Genomic DNA, 18,206 nt, shown 5'->3' on the forward strand with positions numbered 1-18,206 from the left:
GGCGTTTCATATTTCAAAGAGTATCATGTGCGACAAAAGATGTTGTATGCCGTACGTTCGATCGGTATCAGAATCGCAAACACTTTCCCCCGATATTCAATTGCATATCTATGATTTCAAGTTGTGTTAACTTTCAGGGAATCATTAAACCTACCACCATAATCAAATATGCATACCCGATAAATATTGATATAACTGAAGTCCAAATATAATCCAAATCAGTAAATGAGAACTGACAGGTTGTTTCTGGTTGGAATAGTCATCAGTATTGCTTGCCATGTAGTCATCTGGAAACGGTCGATCACTTTCTCTGTGGACAAACGTTTCATTTAAAAAACCCTCTCAGATTTGTATCGCCTCTTCACCATAGAAGACTCCCCTCAAGATAAATGCATTACACCTCCCTATATACGTCCCTGAAGTACGTCAGAAGGTGTAGGAAGTACAAATGAGCGGGTTTACACAGGAATAGGCGTGATTCTTGGAAGCAGCTGACTCCTGAAAACGGTAATCTGAACGTGATCAATCGCAGCAATGGTCATACGTTTATCGCTGAGTCTAATCGAGGTACTACTCCTAAGAACTGTGATATCAGCGAGGGTCATTCGACAAATGTTGCCTTACATTAAGATATTCACTATCGATGGGCGGATATGTTTCTTCATCAGGAGAAATTCAGGCATGTTCAGTGGGCACATTTAAGCTCGACATTTTACGAAGAGCTAAGGACATTAGTGAGTGATGTCATAAGTGAGGCCGATCTGAAATGCTTATAAATGACCATTGCATATTGATAGAAGCTGGTAGGCAACAGAACAAATGCATCAACAAATGCATCAAGTGTGAATATGTGGCGAACACATCCCAGCTGGTGGTAATTTGATGATGCATGACGATCATTTTCATCAAATGTTTTAGTTGTGTTGCTAAAAGCATTCTGGATCAACTTGGCTTCAACTGTTTCGCGACCACCCTTGCTTCCCGGATTGAACGACGTGTGTCATAACTGTACATGCGACATATTTCCAACACCATGTCCGCTACAACATGGGAGAATGGTACTATGAGTGACGTAACAACAGCTTTATTCCTAGGAAAGAATTTTCGGGTTAAGTCTCACGACGATGCCACTTGGATACTCAGCAGCGCTTTTGTGGTGTTTACCATGCAGTCAGGTAAAAACATCATTTTGAAGTTCTCATTTCTCAAGCAATCTACTTTTGGTTATCGCTAATATTCTCAAAGCTTGGGATTCCAGTATGTTAAAATGTATCATCATTGTATATGCGTAACAACATTTACATAGCCGTATATTCCATATGTAGTTTACTGAGTGTATGTATTGAATTTTGCTGGAAAATATAGCTACCAAGAAGCTTCAAATATATACTCCATATCTAAAAATGCTTTTTATTAGATTTAAGAAAAGGATGAAATATACTTCACTCTATCTAATACCTGGATTTGGAATGTTACATTGTTGCATTACAATCGTTTATTAATGTAGCATGTGTCAATAATTTTATTATCCTCTTTTATTTTATCAATGACATTGTCTTCATATAGATTGCTGGTTAATGACAAGACACAATATACAAGATCTGTCGCTCATCAATGTCCAAATACATTCATTTGTGTGGTATTGCATCTGCAATCAGATTAACAAACCATTAGTCACACATATAACCAATGGAAATCCAATCAAATGTTTAAAATACACGATACCAAGGAGGTTTCCTTAGTTGTTATGTATGACGAATGAACAGGACTGCCATTATTAATAACAATCGAAAATCAATTACACAGGCCAATCGCGTGTCTAACCAAATTCAATAATCGTGAATTATAACGTTACGTTTTCAGATTAAAGCTCTTTAAATATAAGAGCTATTGCTTGGTGCATATTCCTGAACAATGGATAACTGCTCTACTACGAAGATAGGTCTCTCATGGAACTGTTCTTGTCATGATGAAGACCCTTCATCAGATAGTATATGGATACTTACCAGCACGTTTGTCATCTTCACGATGCAGTCAGGTCGGTTTTTATCTGGGAAGGAATTTCCTCATACGTATAAAGATCGTGGGGAAGTTCATCTTCTCTGGCGATGTATATATGGCCGAATTGTAATGATTGAATTAGGAGATAAACATTTATGTATTTTCAGCGTTCGCTAGTTTTAATGAGTATACATGTACGATACCCGTAAATTTGAATTTACACATATTTTTATATGCAATGATGCAACAACAGTTTACGTCTCAGGTCTCAGGTGTATAAATTTGTATGAATTAACTTTAATTTATAAGGCTTAAGTGAATAAAATGATTTGTTGTTGGGGTTGGTACCTTGAAGAGCTAGCATCGTAAGTACAGGAAATGAAACCTCTTCGATGCGGAAAATAGCCATCGATTGACGACAAAGTTATGAACGATTGCAAAGAAAGTTGAGTTGATGGTAACGAGTAACTGTAGCAACTTAAGTCTTTAACGTTGTCATAAATGTTATTCCCATGTCTTAAGGAATCTGCTTAACGAGTGTTTTGCGTGCCGTGAAGTATATATTGCAACAAAATGAGCCTAAAATGGTTTATTTCTGTAATCAATATACACAGACACTAGTTATGGTCCAGCAGGACGGTCAGTGGTACTGTAAAGATAAATACAGGTTGTCAAAATGACAATGTCTACGTTGGATGATGATCATTGATACCAAGGACAAAGTGCACTGAATGATTTTATTTTAAAGTAATTTTGTGCTGTTAATCCTAATGCGGGTTACATTGTTTTGACACATCAAATGAGTTAAAGGTACATTGAGACAGATGTGCATTTCGACATTTATAGTGTTTGTGATAGCTTTACGGCGATGGGATTGCTGTGTGTGTGTGTGTGTGTGTGTGTGTGTGTGTGTGTGTGTGTGTGTGTGTGTGTGTGTGTGTGATAAAAATCTCCGAGGCGGGATTTGTCGGTACGAATGGTCTTAAGCTCTTCTGAATTTTTCTGTTCATTTATAAAAAAGCAATACAAAGTGTATAAAACATTTCTGCTTTTAAAACAAATCAGAAATATATCATAGTTTGTTACGATTGTTTATTTTCTCTGGGCAATTTGGCTAATTAATGGTGGAGCACATGATAACCCGGATACAAGATCCCTGAGCCGCTTTATCGTCGTAATTTTTGTTTATGATGGCATGTCCCAGTGAAAAGCTATTTTGTTGTTACAGATTCCAGTAATAGAGTGACCCATTTACATGATCCTGAATCAAACTGTCTCCGAGATGACGGAAATATTTTCCACTTGGTCATGTTGAGTCACTTAGCAACATGTGATGTTCATGTTAATCACCTGTCGCTACAATGCACAAATAAATACGCACGATTCGATGTGAAGATTCTTGCTTGCAATTGGTTATTGGTTTTAATCCTTTTTAACAATATTCAAGCCGCGTCATGGCGACTGTGTGAGTGAGTATGGTTTTACGCCGCTTTTAGCAATATTCCAACAAAATTTTGTGCCATTATTTACTTTACTGTTTTCCATTCGATATCGCAACAAGATGCAAAACTAGTATTGAAAGTTTTTATGTGACAATATATCTAGGTCTACCAGTGACATATTGACGCAATGAATGAAATAATGAGGCACTTAAATCGGGGCACCATCTGTCTCTAGGTGTAGTTGAGGAAACAGTTCTCATTGTTTTAATACAAATGTAAAATAATGGTGACATTTTATTAACATTTGGGGGAGTCTCGCATATTTAATTTTTGTCTTACAAATATCGGTAAAATATCCTTTCTTTCTACACGATTATTACAACAGCGTGGCAACTGAACACATCACCGGCATAGATTGGAAGCATGTACAACACGCATGTTGGCTACGTATGCATATACCACCTTGGTGTGATATCTGCGCTGGTTATAAGTCCCGGTTAGGATTGACTTCAAGTTCTTACACAACAGTAGGTATACTGTTATTCCCTTGCATATATGAAGAAACATCTCCAGATATGTCATGCAAGATAGGCTGTTCCGGCGCCCGTGATCCTCGTGACTGTTCTGTTTCAGTCTTTATCACATTTCATTCTATTTTACTATGTACCAACTTCAACTGTTTTATTGGAGCATGTTTTACTGTGTATAGTAGATGGTCCATTTATAGCATCATCAATATGGTAAAATAAATAAACTATTAGTTAATATGAAAACAAACTGTGCACTGACATTTTCACTACTGGCGACGTTGGCAAGTATCGATGTTGAATCCACTGCAGATAAATTAAGCTTCACGTTTAACCTGAGGAATGTTGCAAATTGGAATACAAGATATAAAACTAAAATTGCTATTTAAAAAAATGGCATGTATACAAAGTTAGAAAATGTCCCTATCCGGGGGATACAGAATTCAAATGAATCCTTATAAATCTAAGATGAAGGTATTGTATAGCCCTCAGCTATATGTGGTCCAAGGATTATTGAACATGCCAAATATGTGCTGGATGATGACCTTGTTAGCCTGTCTCCTTGGTAAACATGGCCGCCGATGTGCTACTTGTCGGGAAACTTATATTTGTAAACATTTATTGATGACCTTTACTTGACATATAAGTTTTAAAAAGGAAATATTAAAAAATGAAGGTTTTCAAACAAATAAATAATTGTTAATGTTGTTGAATAAATATAGTTAAGACAAACAAAAACTATATATATGAATAAATGTGAATATATGTGTTTTTCGCTAATTGTTTTCCAAAGGCATATTATATTACTTTTATGCAGATTAGATACAAACTATGGATACACAAGGACTGCTTGTGACACACGCTTTCATTTAATATGTAACCTGATTTGGTTAAACAAAAAATGAAACATTAATTTATTTTTTTTGTATTTTATTTTGATTTACCCCCTAAAGATCATACCCAAACTAAACAATTTTCCGCAACTAAAATTTTCCTAGATTTTTACTATGTTGTAAGGGGATGCTTTCTGTTCATGAAACAGGAGAATTAATTTCTGTTGCAATTCTTGGTGGGTTTGGTAGGATTTGACACTATATCGACCGGACTACAACTTGTAATGGGCTACCCTCTTATAGTGATTACTGAGGTAATTGTTTCTATAATTGATAAAAAGATGTTTTTTATTACATTTTTTGGCAGCGACATTGGGGGACATGGAGTAAGGAGTTTTATTTCCAAGGGCACATTTTTATCAGTTATATTTCTTCCACAAACGCAGTGCTCGGTGAATTCGGCTGCGGTTTACCTGCAGCAACCCCTGCTTGTAGTAAGAGGTTTTTGTTTTGTTTGTGTGTTGTTGCACGCCGATCTCAACAATATTCCATCTATATGACGGCGATATGTAAATAATGGAGTCTGGACCAGATAATCCAGTGATTGATATTATGAGCATCGATCCACGCAACTTGGATCACATGCTTCAACCAAGTCAGCGAGTCTGACCACCCGATCCCGTTAGTCGCCTATTACGACAAGCATAGTCGCCTTTTACGTCAAGGATGGGTTGCTGAAGATCTATTCTACCCCGGATCTTCATGGGTCTGTAGTAAGAGGAGACGAACTTGATCGGGCGGTCAGGCTCGCGGACTTGGTCGATTCATGTCATCGTGTCCCAATTGCGTCGATCGATGAACATAGTGTCAATCACTGGGTTGTCTGGTACAGATTCAATTATTTAGAGAGTTGGAATTTTTCTGAGTGCGGCTTGAAAAAACAAATAAGCAAAACTTGCGTTGAAAATGATATCAGTGTAGATTAATACACATGAACTCAAGGCGAAAGACATAGCGCTAATAGTAGTGTTGACTGGACATCTCTTGTATGAATGTTATTAATTCCAACGGTATTCAGGGCACACATTTTGTTTTACGAATATGTTTTAAGGAAGGTGTATTCGGTTCGCTCAAAAAGTACAAACATTGTATCAAAACGTACAGAGTAAATAGCATTTCTGAACCCGACATGGGCCATTCTTTGAACCATACCTGTTAAATCATTCCAGCGTTTAGGCTAAATCTTGTTTTCTCAAGCACTGTTAAGGAAACCCGAAACAATGTTATGGTAACATGGTTACATTTTATAGTTACATATATAGTTATAGTTACACCCCGAGTCATTGATATGCTGAAGACCATCATGTGTCAGTGGTCCACATTTTTTTTAACATTGAAAAAAAAATTCAATTTTTTTCTAATATCTCTTTCAAAGAGGGGAACGTACCATATAATAGCATTACCTTATATAGAACTGATACGGGACCACGACAATAACACGTGTGCTACCGATAGCGCATACCAGTCATGTGCACCGGTTGTGTCTGCATGGTGTTACCATTGTAACGGTACAAAGATTCGTGGGTGCAGTCGATTTTCGATTTTGTTAGGAGTTCCTGTTTATTCGAATGTGACAGCTTTGACATTGTCAATCAACTGTGTGTACAAGATAGAGGATCCTACAGGGAGCCCCCTACCTTAAAGGGTGCTGTATACAGGACAGTTACAATAAATACGACACAATGGTAATAGTCGCTTTCGCAAAAAAACCAACAACAACATACTTTGAAATCCGATGTGTATCATTGGCCCTTTCCGCTACATACCATACATGTGTGGTGAGGAGATCAGCACTGGCAAGTGTTGCGAATGCCAATGCCCATCTTGGTGTGCAGAAAAGTCGCGCTGACGATGCATTGTGGCTCAGCTGAACAGACCATTCGTTTAACGGTTATTATTCCCGGTGCATCAGTGTTGCTCTTTAAAGGATGAGGCGATTGACATGTTGGTGGCATGGGGCAACCATGTAAATATATTTATCACTTTGGCAACTATGGCCACATGACACATCGCAGTCTTGAAGAGTGGCACTACAGGGCCAACACGAATACCCCTAAGGCACACGAGGTGTTGAAGCTGCCAAATAGCGAGCAATCAGAGGATAACAATCAATAGCAAAGGTGAGGAATGATAACAGAGGTGAATTCAGCAGCTGTAAGGCAACCCGAGAGCGTCCCCCAGCACACTGAAATACTGAAACACAGCCATCATGCTTCAATCAAGGACAGATTTTTCAGTGGCATCGTACTAACCGAGAGTGTACCTTCTACAGCTAGTTACAAGTTTGCAGTTGCCAATGAAATTGTGTAAAGGGCATAACTACCGGTATATTTAATGAATTTGATATGACTTAAACCTGTTTCGTTGAACTTTATTGCTGCAGAGATTGAAATTAAATGAAATATATAAGTTCTGAATAAAAGAGTGTTCTTTCTGTCTAAGTGTTTTCTTTGCTTTGAACACGTATATGCATGGCATGTTGCACTTATGGTAAAAGATAGCCAGGTACCGGAGAAACGAGCATAAAGCGAAACTGCAGCTTGCCTTCGTGTCTCCAGTAGTTATCATCATTAATATACGCCACATGAATAAATTGGCACTAACATGAATATTTTGACAAAATGGAAGGACACGCCTTTGAAAGAGTAAAGTATGATTTCAAAATATCACTAATAAGGTTTTGTATGGAACCTCATAAACCTTCTCATACCATGTGTGTACAGTCTTCCAACAGAATAGTAATAACATATTCCAACACAACCAGACAAAATGTCTCCTTAATAAACACAAATCGCAGATATCTCAAACCAATGTTTTTGCATCCAGGGTACTGTTTGTAACAGGTGAGTACATGTGAATATGTGTCATAATCGATACTCATACTAGTACGGTTGATACTGGGTAAGTGCCAGTTTTAGCATTTTCACAGAATTAGTGTGCCCTATTTCACATGATTGAAATCTACTTCAATGTACGACAATTGCTTATTAAGTAAATGAACCAAAGAACCACCATAGACTAACTAACATTTGCATTAACGACAAGACTACTTACCAACGGATTCACTTTCAGTGGGCCAAATGAGAGGGAAATAAAATAGGAAAGATAAAAATGGCATAAAAGTTGTGTCGTGTGGAGTTCGAAATCGCGTAGGGGTTATTATGAACGGCGAAAATGAACAGTTTTATTTCAAAATAGATAAGGTTACTTACAATTCTTACTTTCAACTGTGTGCGTCTCTCGGGTGCAGCATCATGCTAACAACTTGTCCTCGTGTGCATCACATGTTATTTTCTCAGACCATGTTTCCAATAACCAGTGTTTTGAAACCACACTGTGAGATGTGAAAACTGTCTGTAGTTAAAACCCCATTGATCATGGGGTATAAATAACACATCTCGTCAGAGTGTCTTTCGAAATAGTAACGAGGCGATGAACACTTCAAAAGCTACTTTGATATATACATTGGATATCAAAAGACAAGTGGGCGATTCTTAACCATAAATATATCATAAATAAGCAATGTTACGAATTGGATGTTATTAATATGAAAATTAAGAGGGTGCATCACGGCGCCAAAAATATGGATATGCACTTTTTACAAAAAATGACTTAATGTTTTGGGACCTAATCATTTTGTAGATTTGTACGAATTTTTATGAGCTCACTACATGTCGTGTATATTACATTTGCGTGTGGTATGAAATTAAAAATATCAATTGGAACGAAATATCGCTCTATCCGGCACAAAAAGGTAAAACCGTTGCAGGTAAGAAATCACGTCAGTGAGAATGAGAAGCGACGTTCCCAATTTAAGGTGACGTCACTCTGGAGCGTTGTTCTGCCCTGTCGTTATATAATAATTATCATGCATCATTAATGGGATTGTCTTGGCCAGACTCGTTCTTTAACAGGCCACCCTCATGATCATATAGAGGCCACAATTGAAAATTGTGTGTGGCGGGTGCTACGGGAAGAGAAGGACATGCTTACCCTTTTCGTAAATACCTGGTGTCATCACTTATTTTTAGCTGTGCCTTTTGTGCCTCATGAAATCTGTTTCGGCAGATAATCGAGACTGATACTTCTCTGGCGCTTACCTTTTGAATAGATGTAACGTTTTGACTTACACCCAGAGCCAAAGAGTTCGATATCTTAATCATTATACTCTGAACCGCAAAAGAAACGTCACCATGGATAGATATATGCAAGTATATGTTCAGTATATTTTACATTGCTGTGTTAAACGTAAAGAATATTTCTTTTTAAGTAAAACGGAGTATAAACAGAATCCCAGGGGATTGATTTGAACATTTCTACCTGATGTTTACGTTCATGTCAATACGCAATTACTAAGCAGGGAATCAATAAAAAAAAATATGACTCCAGCTGGAAAAGTATCCTTCTGCACATATCTCCCGGGGAAACCAGTATTGGATAATGCAAGGAAAAGTCATTAAGTTTATAGTATTGAACTTTGAATAATTAATGATTGAATTATATTGAACATCATTTTTGTCAGCAATATTTCAGCTATCTCTATTCAGTGGGTGTCCACCAACTTCACCTAATTTTCACCCACAAGAGAGGTACACGTAATTTAACTGGGGGCCAACAAACATCATGAGAATGGACAACATACAAATGTTTAATCCCAATCACCAAACAGGCTAGACACGAGTCACGATGGTTAAGTTTGTATCCTACTGTGATTTTTGTAAAGCTTCAATGACGCAACTTAAACAAGCCAGAAATTGGCATTGTGTGAGATGGCTACTTCATCTTTCCTTTCGTGCGAGTATGCGTATGGCTTTTTGTGGATTCGAAGTTGAATTTTGCATGGCCATCTACCGATCTTACTTGCGTCCCTTTTGACCGAACTGACCTATGTAGTTTCAATTATAGTGATGGCTACTAATCGTAGTATAGTCGGGTTTTCCTTTTTAGTGACCTCAGATGTTTAAGCACTGTTAACTTTGGGGGTGGATTTGGCAAACCCTGAGAAAGATAGTCAGTAACATCACCAGACAGGCGCTGTCATGGAACCCCAGGGAAAACGAAAAAGAGGACGGCAAAGAAACACCTGGCGACGGGACCTCGAGGCAGACAGCAAGAAGATGGGACACACCTGGAAACAACTAGAGAGGGCAGCCCAGGACCGAGGACTCTGGCGGTCGGGCATAACTAACTAACTAACTTTGTGGGTATTATAAAGCCAAAGTAGGGTGGGGTATAATCCTTTGCTATGACTTTCTGGTGGCTGAATGTCAGCACAATTGTAACTTCAGATGAGTTCAGTGGGTATCATAGCGTGTCTCACCCTGCATTTGATGAATAGAACTCCCACAGTGTTTTCGCTTGAAAGGGTGAACCTCCTTTTGTCGCACCACTCATCTACACTGGAGTTTTCTTTCGGATTTGTGTATATCTCTGTGTTTTACCCTTATTGCTCCATCATCAGCGAATATAGAAGTTTGATTTGGACAGTTGACATGATCAAATAGATCATTGATCATGATTTTAAACAGGGTTTGGGTTATAATGCTGCCTTGTGGCGTGCTGTTGTTCAGTGACATAGGATCAGATTGATTGTTCCATTTGTTATCTGAAAGCATCCTTTCTTTTATGATGCTGTCTATGACGTAATAGATCTACTCAACTTTGTCATGAGTCTGTCATGCTATACCATGTCGAAGACTGAAGTCCAGAAATACTGCTGCTAGGTATTTTCTCTTTCATTGAGCTTTTTTATTTCATTTTCCAGTCTTATTATGTGATCTAGAGTGTCCCTTCTTGAAGCCGCTTTGACCAGGTTTCATGTGGTTGCCAGTTTCAAGGTGATGCATGAGCCTTTGTTTAACCATGGCTTCCATAGCTTTTCATGTTTGAAGTGAGCGAGATAGGTCGATAAGAGTTTGGTAGGGATACATCTTTCCCTTGCTTTAGAAGCGGGATAACTGCAGCATGTTCCCATGCTTTTTGTACTTCTCCTGTGGACCATTTCATGTTGTACAACTCAATGAGTAAGCCTTTGGTTTCATCAGGTTGGTTTTTCAATACCTCGTAACGTGTTGTGTCAAGACCAGTGTAACGTCATCTATGTAACTAATGGTCCCTACAGGGAAGCAATGATTGCTCCCTCGCATGTACCATTGCGCGGCAAATACAAACGTAAATATTCGTCACTCCAAACACTGTCTCCTGTTGCTTCTTCCCAGGGCGCCGAGAAATGAAACTAACAACGAAATATGGTGTCAGATGTGGAAGGAACTCTGTTCTTTCTTAAATCTGAAGTGACAGTATATTATCTTCAAAGTCTGTTTGGGAGTGTTAACATGCTACCACGTGAGTGTTGTCAGAGCGTGGGTCACCTATTTTCGGGAACGCTAACCTACACTGAACTATACGGGCAATCTGTATGTCGTTGAAGTTAATTAATGGAGCATTCTGAAAACATATGCTACTGCATATTCCCGAGGCAAGAGCGATAACTGACCATAAAAGTCCAGTTTCCACCATTGCCGAACTAGGCTGGTATTATGGAGTTACATTTTGGCTGGACTAACGAGTCTATGCATAGTCCAATCAAAATCGCGCAACGAAATCGAAATCCGGTTCGTACGTTGTCGTGCAGATTTCGGTTGATTGCTGGATTTGCAAAGCATGTGCACCGCCAAGATGTTGTCAACAGATATTTTCCTTATCTTTTCGTGTTTTTCAATCAAGGTGTTCGCGTGATTTGATGCACGTCACGATGTAAGACCCGTTTTATCACAATATAGATCTTGATTATCGTTCAGAGCGTGTGTGAAGCCCATTTCTGGTGTCCCCCGCCGTGATATTGCTGGAATATTGCTAAAAGCGGCGTAAAACCATATTCACTCACTCACTCACTCGTTCAGAGCGTCTTGACTGGGCGCCGCCATTTTGTTTGAAACAAAAAAAAGGGGACCGGATTGGTCCATAGGAGAGGCTTCGCAGGGACGTAACTCGAAATAACCACTGGTGGCGCTGCGATCGAGCCCAGGAATTCCAGTCGAGTTCGGCAAGGGTGGAAACTGGACCTTTAAGGTAAGTTAACGCTCTTGCCAAGGAAAGCTTATACTACTGATGTGTGAACTACTCGCAATTAAACATGCTTGTGAGTCCTCAAGAAGTTCCTCAACAAATCCATATTCCTAGTAAATTTCCCCTACCACCAAAACTGGACTTGAAAGGCGTGTTGAACAGAAATTACAGAATATTTAAGCGCATATGGGGAAACTATGAGCTGGCATCACGTTGTACAAATGACAATTATACTTGTAGATCTGCTTCATTACTGACATTTATAGGCTCAGAAGCACTAGATATTATGGATGGACTTCATTTTGATAATGAACGGGATAAACAGAAAGTCAACACAATTCTGGAAACACTGCGTTGGTGAAACTAATGAAACCTGCGAACATTATACCTTTAAACGTCGAGATCAAGAGCATTTTGAAATTGTAGATTCCTTTGTTGCCACACTGTGAACTGTGGCAAAATCTTGTAACTATGCTTGTCGTAAGAGGCGACTATCGGGATCGGGTGGTCAGGCTCGCTGACTTGGTTGATGCATGTCATCGTATCCCAATTGCGTGGGATGTCAATCACTGGATTGTCTGGTCCAGACTCGATAATTTACAGATCACCGTCATATAGCTTGAATATTGCTGAGTGCGACGTTAAACAACAAAAAAACATAATCAATACTATTTATCTGTAGTTTTGAGACGTCAACGATCGTGAAGATCCGGGGTAGAATAGGTCTTCAGCAACCCATGCTTACCGTAAAAAGCAACTATGCTTGTCGTAATAGGCGACTAACGGGATCGAGTGGTCAGGCTCGCTGACTTGGTTGATGCATGTCATCGATCCCAATTGCGTGAATCGATGCTCATGATGTCAATCACTGGATTGTGCGCCGTTAAATAACAAACAAACAAAACACTGTTGGGTTGCAATTACATCTGAGTACTTCTCCTAGCAAATAATCAATTAATACATTTTAGAAAAGATACAATAACGGCAAGATGTATCAAATTAATCCTTGTGGTATTCATTCTTGGTAGGTGTGATAAACAGAATTCGCTCCAAACAAAGGTCCGTATTGACACCAATAATGAAGGACACATTTCCACAATTTGAAATGATACTCTGGATAACAAACTACTCATTGAAACATTGCGTGAAGTGATCCGTGTTCAGTTATTGCCATGTCATCATGACCTGAAGAAAGAGGCATGTGTATGTTTTCTAAACAAAATATCTTTTCCTTCAATCGATGGCGTCGATCTGATTCTCAGTAATACCATCCTCGGTCACTTGCGTGCCCCATCGCTGTAAATCTCTTCGGGTAGCAGAAGGAAATCATCAAGGCCTTTCTCATAGATATTTCCGAACCGTGTCTACCTAAATACGTCAATATGGTTGACAATTGGCAGAAAACCTATTTTACCAGAGGGAAAAATAAATCTGTTTCAGTATCTCTTTGAGGAGATTTGTAATCCGTAAGAGGTGTTATATGTTTAAAACGATATAACATAATGCTAAGATACAGGCACAGAAAAGTCAAAATCAGTTTTGCGTGAGTTATATTTAATTCCTTTTGATTATGAGTTCCTAGCTATACTCTTTCTCCGAATCTCTCGAACCATTTCTGCAACTGAAACATTTACGTGTAATGTAAATTCGTTAAGCCTTGAATATGATCGATTAAACGTTTGAATCAAGGAAACAAGAGTGAAGTAAAATTAAAGCGCCGAAACAGATCCCTTTCGGCTTTAGGCAAAATAGCGGTGACAATCATTTGAATGAATCACTGAAAACCAGTGATGACGCCAGGTGTTCGCGAACAGGGTATGCAATGTCCTGTCCTACCACTCACACAAAGTGTATAAACAAGTAAGTGTTTGTTTGTTGCCTGTCGCCGCACGGCAGTACTCCTACCATACGACAGCGGCCTGTAAACAATCGAATCTTGACCAGACAATCAAGTGATGTAGCAAAAAATCCAGTTACGCGAAAGCGTATTTAGTGATTTTGATTAAAGTAATTATAAAAACGATATCTTAATTTCGAATTATACCTGATGTCTACAAGTGCAGAGATGTTGCTGCTTATAAGTAAAAAAACGTTTAAGAAATATGTTCGACACTCAGGTAAAGTGCAGTGGTCAAAGCACCCTATTGCACGTAATGTGTATTGATCTGTAAGTGGTTATTAATCGTAATGGGTAATCTGAATCGTCTTGCATTGAATTGACTGTTTCTCAAAGGCAATTTGTCAAACGAATGCGTCTGTTGCAAACAGATAAGACATGATTTTAAACAGTATGCTTATGCATAAACAAGAAGTATCATGCTTTGAAAGTATTTTGTGGCACTGCCATTAGTACGAACTATGACTCTTATTCCGACTTTCGAGAAATCCAGTATCAACCAAGCCCATATACGCACTGATTGTTATTGTCAGTTATGGTAAAGCCCTGTCTATCTCACCGTACATATTGGATCCAGTGGGAACTGCCTTCCGGAAGATAACGTATTTGACTCCACATCGTCGGATATAACTAGGATGGATTATTATTTATTTCGTCTGACTTTGTATACACTGAACCATGAATACTGTTAATAAATGAATATGGATTGATGTGAAGATAATTAGAAATGCAGTTCCTCGGATCAATTCAAGCTGAGACAAGTTGTAGAAGAAAATAACCTTGTCGGTCACGTCCTTTTCCTCCAAAATTGAAACCCGTTATCGAACATATGTTTTCTTTCAAGGTTCGTGATTTATACGGTCAAACATCCGTGGGGGGTATGAACTGTTTCACAATGTAACATGACGTGTCTTTCTTTGGGACCTTCGGGGCTTTTGTCAAAACATACCGATGTCGTGTGTGTCGTCTTTAAACTACATCTTCTCAAGAAATCAGTGGGCCAGTTAAGCTAAACCTAGGAATGCTACATGTAGTTTTAACGTGTGATGAATCCAAATTTGGCCCAAAAGTATGTTTTTGAATATCGATGTAAATTGTAGTGGGGCTCAAATAACGTTCATATTTTGCCTTTGATTTGAGTTTTGATCATGGTCTTCAATTCTCTTATAATGCTTATCCTTGGCTATACAGTAAACTACGTTTATAACGAACACGCTTATAACAAACAGGCGGATATAACGAATTTATTTTTTGGTCCCAGCTATTTGTTGTATATATGTTTATTACGAACTACGGTTATAACGAACTGAAATTAGTGATTAGTGATTAGTGATTAGCGACAGATGTAAAACCCAGTTTTGAGAGAAAAAAGTTCAACAATGAAATACGCAACCGAAACACATTCATGCGAAATACGAATAAAGTGTAGAATTGATAGCCAGTATAATTGATCCCGTAAAATACATTTCCTTTGAAACCCTTTATATTTTTTTTTCTACTAGCCAAACGTATCACATATATGCATTGGCATGATTCACTTACTTCGAATTTACCGGTTCAAGAGTGGTTGATTGTACCAAGTAATTTTGTTCTTATCTTACTGAGAAGAAATTGATTTCACTATTTTTGGCATTGTTGGTCTATGATTTTGCCTTTGACTACAGGAAATGCCCAATTGCAAGTATACAGATAAGGTCTTTATCTAGTCCTGAAAGGCTTCTAAGAGCTAATTATCTGTTCCAAGTATTGATATTCACGGGACAAAGAAAAGCGATGGGATATACAACACACACTCCAATTAGTCGTTAATAAACATCAGGTTATGTGTATTTTTCCACAGACAAGAAAGTAAACTCTGTAATATTACATGTACTTTTAATATTTAATCACGATTCACATAATGAATAAGTAGGATATACCAACGTATTTAATTAGTTTGGTGTTATCATGGACAACTGAAAATATTTGCTTCTAAAAATATCTCAAACAGTTCTTTTTATTAATGCAAAGCTCAAACGTAATGGTTTGAAGTTCCTTTGTGTTCAATAGACAGACCTTGATATAACATATTAAATGCAATGTTCAAGTAAAAGAACCGGTCTAATTTCATCATAAAATTTTAAGTTTAATCCAAATAAACTAACAATTGATCTATGCATTTCCTGCTTTAAGAAGTTCTATCACCAGAAAGCCTTGACTATAAATCACAATGGCTGCTCCAGTTCCTGGTCTAAGCTTTCAGTATACCTCAAGAAGGTAGAGGAGTAGCTGTTAGCATGTCATAGAGTTAAGTGATTTACCGTACTGAGTTTTCGTTAAGTTAGAAATGTCAAGTTCGGCTTACATAGCTGAGCACAATTAATTCAAATCAACATTCAAGTTCACCTCAATAAGCACTCGATAGTGGGTGGAGATGGGAGCGGGGGTGGTTAAATGTATCAGTGCATCTTATATTCTCACATGTATTTATATTCAGTAGCCTGATAATACTAACACAATTCACAACATGGATACTCTATATTTTGGAAGTATTGTTGATATTGCTCAGTATTTCTAATAACAGGAAATAATGTATTTTACGCATTTGAGTCACTAGCTGTGATCGATATGCTATATGTAATGCGTTGTACTTTGTAACGCACTTTGTAAATCATCACCACTGCCGCTTGAACGAGTTAGACTAACATGGTTCATTGATAAGTGAGTGAGTTGGGATTAACGGTGCTTTCAGCAGTACGCCAGCACCACCACGGCACGTCAGCTTGATGTGGGAGGTAAGCCAACATTGATGCTGGCCATGGTGTTCGACGTCTACCACTTTGGTAAAACCAACAAGTACGGGTATGGTGCTGACAAACCAAGAAACATCATCACAGCGTATTTGAAATTCGAATCCACCAACGTGTGTTTCTGGTTCCCCTAAGAAACGCAACTCTTCAAAGCTAAATGCGGCGCATAAGACAAATATGCCATCTGTGCTCTCACGTAATTTGAAAATAATGGAGGATGTGATATTTTTTGCATATACAGTTGAAGAACATCTTCAAATGGGACTGATATCTTTGACACTCTGAAAGATAACAAAAGACATTCGTGTATAATTTACAAAATCTCCAGCTAAAATAGCAGCTGATATGATAAAATATGTGGAAGCAGCACGACCTTTTCCATAATAATTAAATAGATATATATATACCATTGCTGTATTTGTATACAGCTGTTACCATAGGTTCGCACCAGCAGTTGTTGGTGATATCTCATTCGATAACATTACCGGTGGAACTCGTTGACGTTCTCCTGGCACACGGTCATGCATGACATAAACAATTCCGGCTAAGATGCGGTACTAAAGTAACCTATTTCCTGTATCCACTTCGTGCTGCGGATATCTACAGAGTATTAGAGTAGCAACTTAGTAAAAAAACCATTACCAGTCCAGGGGATATCAGATGACGTTTGTCGCTCGTCTCTATGGTAGAAATAACGGTCTGCAAAACCTGTGTCATATCTCTAGAAATTCGAACATTTGTCGACATGTTATATCGTCTGTACCATCGTCATTTTACGTGAATATTGCTCTTTGGGACGTATAATTATATTCACCCAAATAAACATAAACAATATGGATAGCACTGCAGCTAATATCCATACGAAGTGGAACCACTGTCCTTACATAACTATATGTCTGCTGATGTCAATGCCTGAAAAACTCATCTACACACTAATAAGATGTATGATTATATTTCAATGATATCCCATGAGGGTCTTGTGACGACCAATTATTGAATATTGAGACGTAATCAACCAGCCAGAAATATGAGAGGCGATTTCCAGATCGTTCGAAAAAATGCCATTACATCAATGATGATGTATAATGAAAAGGGATAAAAATGTGCGTTCATTGTCACATGTTTTATTTAATCAGTTTTTGTAGGGATCCGATTGTTGTATTCTAAGTCATATTTTCGAATATAATAGCTCTAGTCAACGTGAAATAGGAGAAAAGTTCAAATCATTGGCCATTTCTGTGGTGTACGTATCCAGTGTTATGCTTTTATTTGTTGCGGCCGGTACACTTCTCAATGTGCTTTATTGTAGAACAGCGCCTCCTTAGTCTAGTAGATAGGGCGTCTTCCCGGAGAGTAGAAGATCGATCAGATGCTCTCTCTCTCTCGGCCACGTCATACCGCAGGATATATAGATGGTTCTTGTTGTTACCATACCTGGGGCTTGGCATTAAGGGAATAAAATAACCACTGGTCGGCTCGGAGAGTCTTTGTCAGAGTAGGGTATCAATGTGAAACTGCGGCATGGTATCCCAGTGGGCACTGTAGCCCGGCATAAGTCTAGTAGTTGTAACGGACTCATACAAGCGCGC

At 38.4% G+C, this 18,206-nt stretch overlaps 1 protein-coding gene across 1 annotated transcript in view; it reads left to right on the forward strand.

Annotated features, from left to right (window-relative positions):
* The first annotated feature begins 676 nt into the window (after nt 1–676).
* Nucleotides 677–18,206, forward strand: part of LOC124131375 (putative ammonium transporter 2) — a 33,655-nt gene continuing 16,125 nt past the window's right edge. Inside the window, exon 1 of the mRNA XM_046494614.2 lies at nt 677–1,175. Within this exon, the coding sequence (XP_046350570.2) occupies nt 1,013–1,175 (163 nt within the window). The 5' untranslated portion in view covers nt 677–1,012. The remainder of the gene's footprint in view (nt 1,176–18,206) is intronic.

Source organism: Haliotis rufescens, unplaced genomic scaffold, assembly GCF_023055435.1.
Source record: "Haliotis rufescens isolate VD_foot unplaced genomic scaffold, xgHalRufe1.0.p SCAF_1, whole genome shotgun sequence".
Lineage (NCBI taxonomy): Eukaryota > Metazoa > Mollusca > Gastropoda > Lepetellida > Haliotidae > Haliotis > Haliotis rufescens.